Here is a 10,014-nt window from a genome sequence, read left to right as displayed (position 1 = left end):
AATTTGTCCTGATTTATAACTCCAAATCATTTTTGTAACCAAATTTATGGCATCAGTTGCAAGGACTGTGGTGCACATTCAGGTACCATTTATATTAAGAAAAATAAGGTAGATGCTGTTGAGGCATATACCATACTCCCAACTGGATGGATAACTTAGTTTGTATGAATAAGTTATAATTATTTTGTGTAGACATTTGGATGAACATTGGTGACTAGCATAAAAGCAGTAAAGATTTTTCAAATAACAGAATTATTGATATCATTAAAATTGATACAAGAAGCAGTCTTGTGTGAAAAATGATATAATTTTGTGATATTTAACTACATTTTTATCATTACAGGTATGCTACAGCACACTATTTAAGATAAATATGAATAGGCTCTGTAAATTATAAGCATAATTTGATTTTTTTCCCCTCAAAGGTGGAAGCAAAATGGTACAGATATTGATCTTACCATGAGTTATCACTACAGGTTGGTTGGAGGCAGCTTGGCAATCAATAACCCACATAAAAAACAGGATATTGGAACATACCAGTGTCTGGCCACAAATTCATTTGGAACAATTCTGAGCAGGAAGGCAAAGCTTCAATTTGCATGTAAGTTGGGAAGATCATATTTATTAGAGCATTATTTTCCAATTAATTCTGTACATGAACTGTAACTTACTGGATAATTAAACTATCATCGATGATTCTGTTCAAAAGGTTTGGCTTACATCAGCCATGTTTATTCTTAAAAAAATTATTCCTAGTAAATACTAATAACAAAACCAGACTTACGATTGCTGCTAGCCCTCATGAACAAGAATAACTTTCAGAAAATTGAAAGGTCAAGGAAGATGAGTGTAATTATTTTCACTTAATAAAGGTGTTTCCACTTTTTAAGACATTGCTTTCTTTGCTATATTACTGGTAGTTACCATTTGTGGGGGAAATGTTGCAAAAAGTTAGGCTTTCTATTTTCTGTAGGGTAATGAGGTCTGAGTAATGAAAACAGTGTACCCCTAATTGCCACACTGACATTTTGTCACATTAACAGAGTATGAAACACTTTTTTCCTTACACAGTGTGCAAAATGAGCAATGCTCTGAAATGTTTCATATTTCAGGTTGATTGGGTAAAGCATGTATGTTGTCTCGAGATGATTTAAAATATATTTTAGGCTTGCTCCCCATTTCACTTCTTTACAACTTCACAATCTTTTTCACAATGTTTATACATGGTGACTGAGTTCTGTTAGTGCCCTGGGAGGGGAACAGCAACAAAAACCCCAGATATTTACCTCCACTCCTTTTTCTTCAGTATAAAGGTCTGAGCTGTCTGTTGCTGGGAGAAAGCAATTGTTTTCAAACCTCATTAATAAAACATGTGTCTAAAGCCAACCTTGTGTCACTATTTCAGACACCAGTAAACTTATTAATTATTAATCTTGTTCCATTTCTCATAGCAAATCTCATGTCGCAGGGGTTATACAAAGGAGACATTAGAGGTCATGATGGTTCACAGACTCTCTTTTAGTAGAGCTGATCAAACAGTATATCACTAGTATCTCATTTGATAGTGTTTTACCCTGAATTTCTCAAAGAGCTTTCAATTCCCAAGAGCTGGTCAAATGGAAACGAAAATTTTGATTCATTATTTTCCCACTTTTCCTGAAACATCTTTGCAAGCCAACCTTCTTGTATGGGAAATTATTTCAGAACCTGGAGATGAAAATTGTTTAGTGACAGAACAAATCTCATTTTAGAAAGAAGCAAGAATAGATGGCTAACTCAAAATTGCTTGTGGAATCTATATTCCCCAAGAAACTACAATATGCCATGAATGGAGCTGTGAAAAGACCTGAAGAAAAGGAATAGCCTCAAATGAAGACACAAAGGAAATACAAAAAAAATAAAAAGGTGGGAAAAACGAAATCCAGGAATATCTGTGAAAGAAAGATGAAAAAAGAGGCTCCTGTGATTGCTCAGTATATCATATTACTCAATGATTTCATTTTTTTAATGGAAAATTCTGTCTCCAAATTCACAGAAGCACTTTGGTTTCCTGTTGGCTGCTTCCCCAGCCCATAGAGAATCACACCGACTTGGTGCACCAGCTCCTGGGGTGTATAAACAGCTCTTTTTGGCAGCACTCCTTTGAATAATATTTAATTGCAGTTCCTTCCTATGGTTTTCTATGATTACTTTTACTTATCGCCATATTATAACCATGTGGAAGTTGGGGAGCAAAGCTAGCTTCAGAAAATTGTCTTAACTCTTTGCAAGGAGGATGGTTTGGAGAAAGCTAAAAGAGTTAAAGAAGGGAAAGAAAGCTTACAGGGAAAGCCCTACTGATAAGAAGTCTTTTTTTTTTCCAGGGCACTGGTCCATGTTACTCCCTACATTCACAAATGCATCCCTGGTAGCCCTCAGGTAAATGAGAGATGCTGGTTGACACAGAAGTGTTTCATCTTCAAGCTCTTGTTGGAAGTGTGATCCTTTGGAAGTTTTCCCCAGTAGAAAAGGGAAACTGTACACCACAATGCACAGTTTTCTTTATTGAGACTGACTTTACTAAGGATCTACAAACATGGCTATATGTTTTACCACAGAGAGCAAGGTGGTTCTGCAGCATCCTCTTGCAACTCCCCACTTCTGGTGCAGCTGTGGGCCAGGGGTCTGTGCTCAGACATGCAAAACTGAAAGAAATCACATGTGATTTCTGCCCTGCCTGAGGCAGAACACATCCCAGTGTGATGCAGTCAATGCTACTGAGCAGCTAGAGGGCTTATTTGCCAGAAAATGGACTTTTTTGATGGCATTAAGTATTTTCAGCTGTTAAACATCAGTTCTTTAATACTCCGTGCTGGTGAAACATTCCCTCTGAATCTTTTAACTCACTAAGTAGAGCTCAAAGTCTCATGCCAATATACCACAATCAAAATGGGCTAAATATCAAGCAGTTCCTTTACTTGGGCTTCATACCCCCACCAAGACACTTCCCAAAGTTACTGTAGGGTGCAGGGCACAAAGTCAGGTCCTGTTTGTCCACAGCAGCAAACCCATATCTACCATCCTGCTTTAATCCTCCAGCTCTCAGCAGCAACCATATAGTGGTAAATATATCCCATATTCAAGAGGCACACTACTTTTTCATTAACGGTGACAGACATTTACATCCTTTCCCACAAAAAACAGAGAGGACGGACAAATTGAAGGTTGTCATTTATACTGGCAAACACAAACACACAGGAAAATGCTTCAATTTAGTGGCATCACTGCAAAACTGAGTTTTAGCTTGTCTTACAATAGAAAAAATCACAGTACATAGAAAATGCTATAATGACCTGATAAGAACAGTGGAACAAATTACCTTGAAACAGTTATTTCACAGTTAACTTATTCTCATTTCTTATTTTCATGTTGTCATCCAATTTACCTCTTTGTTTCAACCACTACTTGAGGCTATATCTTAAAATCCAGTCAGGTTGATATTATGACACTTTCATTCAATACCTAACAAAATGGGATTCTTCCCTGCATTGGACTGCCTGGCATATTATTGCAATCACCCTGATAAATAATGGAATCAAGCCTATTATCCAAGTAACCGGGCTTATGCATATTTGTCTTGTTACTACAAGGTAACTAACTCTGAGTTTGAATTAATGACACCTCTGGAAACCTATTGTACATCTCAACTTAATATGTGAAAAATACTTTTTCCTCTGTTCGAGATAGTGAGCTTTCCAAGTAGCAAAATAAATGTGGTATGAGATTAGAAATATGTCTTCACATTCAGCTGGAGTTTCATGCTTATCCTCTCTTAAAAACAGAGCTGTCAAATGAAAGCTGCAGGAGGAACATTGTACAGAAAGAAGTGACATAGATTATTAAAGCTACAGGCTGAAAATGAGAGACAGCATCAGTGCGAGAGAGCAGAGCAAGAGCACATAAACGCATTAGCAGGATACATCGCATGGCAGTCCTATGTTATTTGTACTTCCCGGTGAAGGTTTGTTTTGTCATAAATAAAGTTGAAAGCTCACTATAAATCCTGTATGTCTCCTGCTACCCACAAGCAGTACATTTTGAAAAGCTAACGTGCACTTTGCAAGAGCTGGAGCTGTTGATCTGGATCTTCAGCCTGGTTAAACAGCACTGGTATGAGATCTCACCTGGTGCAGCCATAGCCTGCTGCAGACATAGGACTCCTCACGCAGATTTGAGTTTTGAGAGCTTGGCTCCTGAGTCACAAGCTGCCACACACACGGTTCTTTCCCCACCTCTGAGTTCAGTCTTGACATCCAACACAACATCACCAGTAACACTTCGGCTCCATGGAAAGGGAAGGTCAAAGTCAACTCCATGGGGAGTTCATCTTTGTGAACATGCAAGAGTCAGCTTGAAGAAAGAGACGGGGACATGGAAGGTTTTCCTGCAGGTTTTACACAATTTAGTTTTCAAACCAAAATAAAGATGCTTGTGCACAAGCTTCCCAACAGCTTTTTCTTCTTCTACGCACACATCGGAGCAGGCACCTCCGATGAAGCGGTTGCCCTGAGCCCCACCACCAGCAGAGCCACCTCCCGAGGACACTGCAGAGCCTGACCAGGCACAAACAAAGCAGCTCTCACTTCTGAGCCAGAGACAGCAGCATCACAGTCATGTTCAAAACTCACAAAAGAAAAAAAGCATCCAGGTTTAAGGAAGTGTTTAGATCAGTAGAACTGGAGTTTCTCCTATTCTGCGATGCCAAGATGAACTCACATGCGTATTAATAGGGTGTTTTGCAAAAATCTATTTTTATTAATGAAGAGTATCTAAATTGCATTTCATGCCTTAAAAAATACAAACAAAAAACCTTCTATAGAGAACTGTTTAAATATGGCTTCAACCAGAACTCTATCCCAAGGCACACAGGGGATTTGTTTTAATTATTTCATCAGTTTTAAGTAAAAGTAACTGTGTGTAAACAACAGATCTTGAGGGAAATCCCCATAAGTAGCTGCAGTAAAACAGTCTGTCCAGGCCTGTTACTAATTCTTTTAGTTCTCCTACACGTCCATAACAGAGACATTAATAGATACGTAGAAGAAACAGGAAGTGCAGCTGAACAAACTAGAAAAAAGAAGTATTCCACTATGATAAAGAATCATGTGTGCACCTAATTCATAACTATCCAGGGTATAAACCCAGAAAATTCAGTATTAATTGAAAACATCTAGTTGCCTAGGGATCTCAAATGAGATTCTCAGTCAAATTGTTCTGCCATTGCTGATAGACAGTCACGACGATTGCAGCTTTCTCAAACCTCCATTATTAATAATGAATTTTAGGAAACAATGACAACAGTTTAATTCATGAATAGGATTAGTCATTATGTCCTGAACCACATGGGAGGGCACACAGTAGAGACATTAGACCCCATATTTAAAAGTTTTCCCTAGTGCTACAGGCTAACCATGAGGAAGGATTTTTCCTTGGCATTTGGGACTGCAACTGTGTTCCTGCATTTTTCAAAAGGGGTGCTGAGGGGTTTTGCCTGGTGCTTATTCTCAATAGCGTTTTTCTAAATATACACATCCTCCCTCCTCTTGGCTAGTGACAAGGCACTCATGGCAGTGTGGATGAGAATGATGGTGCTGGAGCACCTGGGATAAAATCTCAGTCTCCCAAGTGGTCTCACATGCTTTTTGTCAGATAGACAGAGGATGACACAGTTTTACCGAAATAAATTAGAGAGGCAATAGTTCCTCCTGGACAGAGTTTTTCAATTCCAAAACATAAAATAGTGTATCATCAGCATTTAACCATTTCAGGTGGAATATGTTAAAAGCAACCAAGTTCACTTAGTCTTTCCTAGATCATGACAGACTAAGCATTTGCAAAGCCCTGTTAGAGTGACTGTGAGATGCTCAGCTAGCGTGAAAGCCCACTTTTCATCTGATTACTTCATCATGTTGTTTACCTTTGACTGCACACAAATTACACAAACATCACAAAGCAATATAGCATGCCTCAAAATGTCATAACCCTTTTTACTTGTAGTATATGCTTTGAAACAGAAAATGGGAAAAATCAATACAGTTAGATCAGAGAGTCTGAATTTGCAAAGTCTGGACATGCATGAATTTTAGTCTAAACAGCATATACACTTCTGGATTGGTTGTATTGTGGTATTCTGTGTCCAGAAATCCCTCTCTAACATTGTATTTGACTAAAAGGTGTGCTAAATTTTGTAACTACCACCTCAAGTAAACTGGTTGTTAATTCATCACTGCATGCAAGGGCTGACATACTGATCAGGCTGTCCAGCAGCTTATATTGAAAGAATGAATCCTGCAACTTCTTTCTTTTTCAAAAGGAGGTATATGCTTCTCAATTTAGTGTTCAGTAGGTACTCAGAGATGACCAAGTGTTAACTGAAGAGCAAACAGGAGGAAGAATTCAGCTTTCTAGTGGCAGAAGCAGGTCAAAGATACACTCCCCCAAAGTTTTACTACATTTACTACATTCCCTCATCCTCTGTAGGGACATTCCAGGTAAAGTCATAGACTTGCCTCCATTAACATTTTTAACCTACAAATGCCAAGTAATGCATTGAGCTTTCCGTCTTGTTTTTTCAAAAGTGCTTCCTTACATGTAATGCAGAAACATATCTCAACTTGCAGATATCTGGAGAATCAGATATCAAAGTGTCCTTTCCAGACTCTCCCAGCCCTCCTGATGATCCTGGCAACACCTTACAATCTGCATCTTCCCATAAGCAGGTGAGAAAAAATTGCAAACTGCAATAGCAACACTCCCTGCAGATCAGTCCTGTCTGAAGGATGGAAATACTGCTGCCATCTCTTCTTATGTCACTAAATCTTACAGCTCTAAATTGCCTTTTGGACTTTTAACCACAGTTAAATAATCCATTATAACTACAACAGCAGTAACTACCTCTCCCTATGCATGAGTAGGTGGAATGCAAACTTCTGAACAGAATGAGTTACAGTAAATATACCAAGAATTCAGTTTATTACTTGGAAATAAACCCCATATTTTGTCAAAACTCTGCCTGGAGTAAAAAGAAACTGAACTTTCATTTGTCAGTTCTGATTGCCATGGACACTTTGTGCCAACGTTCAACACTCTCTCCAGCAGTTCCCCATGGTGGGAGTCTACATCAAGGTCAATTCTTAATGGACGCTCTCCATGGACAGACCCAGTAGCCTAAGGCATATTTGCTTTTTAGCTCTTCTTCACAATGTTTTCCACAAAATTAGGAAAAATATGGTGAGAACCTGATATGCATTGCTCTACGGGGTCTGTACCCTGCTCTAGCCACTCTGTAGTGGGGCACTGTGTTTCCTTTAAGGCTACTTTGAGCAGAATATTTGCAGAGAACCAACTAGAAGTGATGCAGCTTATTCACTGAAAGACCAAAAATGCTGCAAGACCTCACTTACATTCAGCTCATCTTTCTAAATCTGTAGAGCTTTCCAGTATTTATTTCTTTACAGAATTCTGTGCACACACAGGCTCTCACGGGCTTAAGGAAAAGCAGGAGCCATCAAGCACCATTCAACAGTGCTGAAGCAGGAAGCCTGGCATGGTTTCACCTGCTTGCTGACAGGACAAGGCAGGGTGATAAGAGCATTTCTATTTTAAAGCTCAGATACTATAAGGATAGATTATGGAAACATCCAGACCTTCCCAAAGACAGAAAGAACAGCTAGAAATCTTAAAACCAGAAAATACAGGTGTGTCTACATAATAAAGGGGTTTTGCTTTCTCCATCATTCCCTAAAGATCTGAATCTGCTTTGTGTTCTCAGAGCCCATCTAATGTCCAATACAGAAATGGCTTCCTTTTTCTTTTTAAACACACAAAGTGAGGCTGATGGTAGCAACATTCCCCTTTTATACTTAATGTCATCTCAGACCAAGCAGCATCAGAATTCCAAGCTGCATTTTTATCTCAAATGGTTTTAAACACCTCTCTCAGATTATCTAACCACCACCTTCAAGGCTATGCTGTATCAGGACACTTTGTTAAAGCTGTTTTTCTTAGACTTTCATTATAAAAAGGAGGCTAGCACTCTTTTACAGGAATTCTCCATGTACGAAATAGAGACATACACTACAGGCATATTGTAAGGAGCATTACAGACAGTGAGCTAGGCAGATAAAGTAATAATAGGGAACATACGAGTATTTGAAGATTATCTTTTAGTTATGTATTACTTACTATTCTGTAGTTCCTATGAAAGTGTTTATCCTAAATCAACCCATTGCAAGTTGTATTGGAAATGCGATATATGTGATAGAGATATGGTAGGTAACAGAGCATCTACAGGTCCCAGAGCTGCTAGATTCTGATTGATAAAATTTAATATTTTTGAAGGATAAACCCAGCCTATATTTGCAGTCTGGGTGATTTTCTTTTTATCTGCTCTGCTTTCATTGCATACAATATGCCTTAGATTCCAATAAATTATCAAATGAAACATCCATAATGTCCACATGAGCTGCTTCATTCTTTGGTGTGACAAAAAAATTAAGAAGTTACAATTGGAGGCTTGCAAGGGAAAAAAAGTACTGAATTAAGTTCTTGGAATAAATGACTGGCTTTTTAAATATAAAAATAATGAAGTTGATAAGTTATTTTTGCAGTGAAGGTTGATCCTATCTAATACAAAGGTTTTGAAGTACAAGATAAACGTCTCTATTCTGTAGCTTACGTTCAAGACGGAGGAACAGTGCTTGTCATCGGTGCTTTCCATGGTGTGAAGAAATAAGGTCACAGGCAAAGATTCTCTCAATAGGCAAACCACATCTGGTACATAGAATGCACAAAGCTGTAAATCTCTGTTTCCAAATATGCTACTGAAAGAACAACTAATAATGTATACTACACCTGAAATCCTACTTAGAAGATTCACATTCAAAAATCCTTTACATCAATCACTCAGGTAAAGATTGAAATTCCTGTTGGAAGGCAGTCTTTGATGGCTTTGCAGCTGGAATGAGTGAGATAAAGTGGAGGCATCTGGGGATAACCCAAAGTAATTCTGCGAGAAGCAGTTCTGTGCTGGATCAAGATCTCCAAAGGGCTGTGCAGGAATTCGTGAAGTGCTGAAATATGGATGAGCATGCTGATTTTGTTACACACCTTCGGTGGTGCATGAGGGCCCTCTCTTCCTTGACCTTGTTTTATTGTACATATAAGCGTAGATTATATTGTTGATAGAAGCATTATAAAGAGGAATTAATGGCCTGAAGTGGGACTGCGGGGTGTTCAACAGGAGGTACCCAGCAAGACCCTGGACATGGAGGTAAACAGGGCTCCCCACAGGACCATGGATATAGCTGCTCACTGCCAACAAGAAGTTGGTCCAAAGGTCCAAGGGAAGGGGCAAGTTCATGAACCATCTATGTGCCCTGGGAAACCAGGCTTTTTTGGAAGCACGGGCAAATAAAAAGAAGTCAGTTTTGGATAAGAGTTAACACCCCTGCCAAGAGGTAGTTTGACACAGGGAGACAAGGCCATCTCCAGTGTAAGTCAGACGAACCAGCATACTTCTGGCATGGATAAATCTGGCCTGTGCAACTTAGACTAGGGAGAGAAATGTGTTTTTAAGAGCACTCCAATCTGGAGAAAACTCATGCAGACAGTAGAGTGACTCTGTGATGACAGGTGACAAATGAACTCTGCCATGACAAGTGAGAAAACTGTTCAGGAACATAAAATATTAAAAATATATTTCTTACATCCTCCTCCCTTTGAGAGGGTCAAATCCTTGGATATGCCTCTGGCCTGCAGATGGGGTTTACAGCAAGAGCCCTAAGGCTGCATCAACACTTACTGCTCAGTGCAAGTCCTGTGTTCGGTTCAGAAGAGAGCTTTAATGTTTTACGCTTCTAACTGTATAAAAGTAAAAAAAACAAACAAAACCAAAAACCAGATGTAGACCAGCACTACAGCTTCACAGCGTATGTTTCTTTGCACTGAGTTTCTTGGTGCATGAACAAAAAAAAA

General features: G+C 38.9%; 1 protein-coding gene across 2 annotated transcripts in view; it reads left to right on the top strand.

Annotated features, from left to right (window-relative positions):
* The first annotated feature begins 444 nt into the window (after window positions 1-444).
* Window positions 445-10,014, top strand: part of LOC135992875 (contactin-6-like) — an 86,403-nt gene continuing 76,833 nt past the window's right edge. For both annotated transcript variants that reach the window (XM_065642289.1, XM_065642290.1), the window contains exon 1: window positions 445-601. In XM_065642289.1, the coding sequence (XP_065498361.1) occupies window positions 460-601 (142 nt within the window). In that variant the 5' untranslated portion in view covers window positions 445-459. The remainder of the gene's footprint in view (window positions 602-10,014) is intronic.

This window comes from Caloenas nicobarica, chromosome 11, assembly GCF_036013445.1.
Source record: "Caloenas nicobarica isolate bCalNic1 chromosome 11, bCalNic1.hap1, whole genome shotgun sequence".
Lineage (NCBI taxonomy): Eukaryota > Metazoa > Chordata > Aves > Columbiformes > Columbidae > Caloenas > Caloenas nicobarica.
This window is presented reverse-complemented; position numbering and strand designations above follow the sequence as displayed.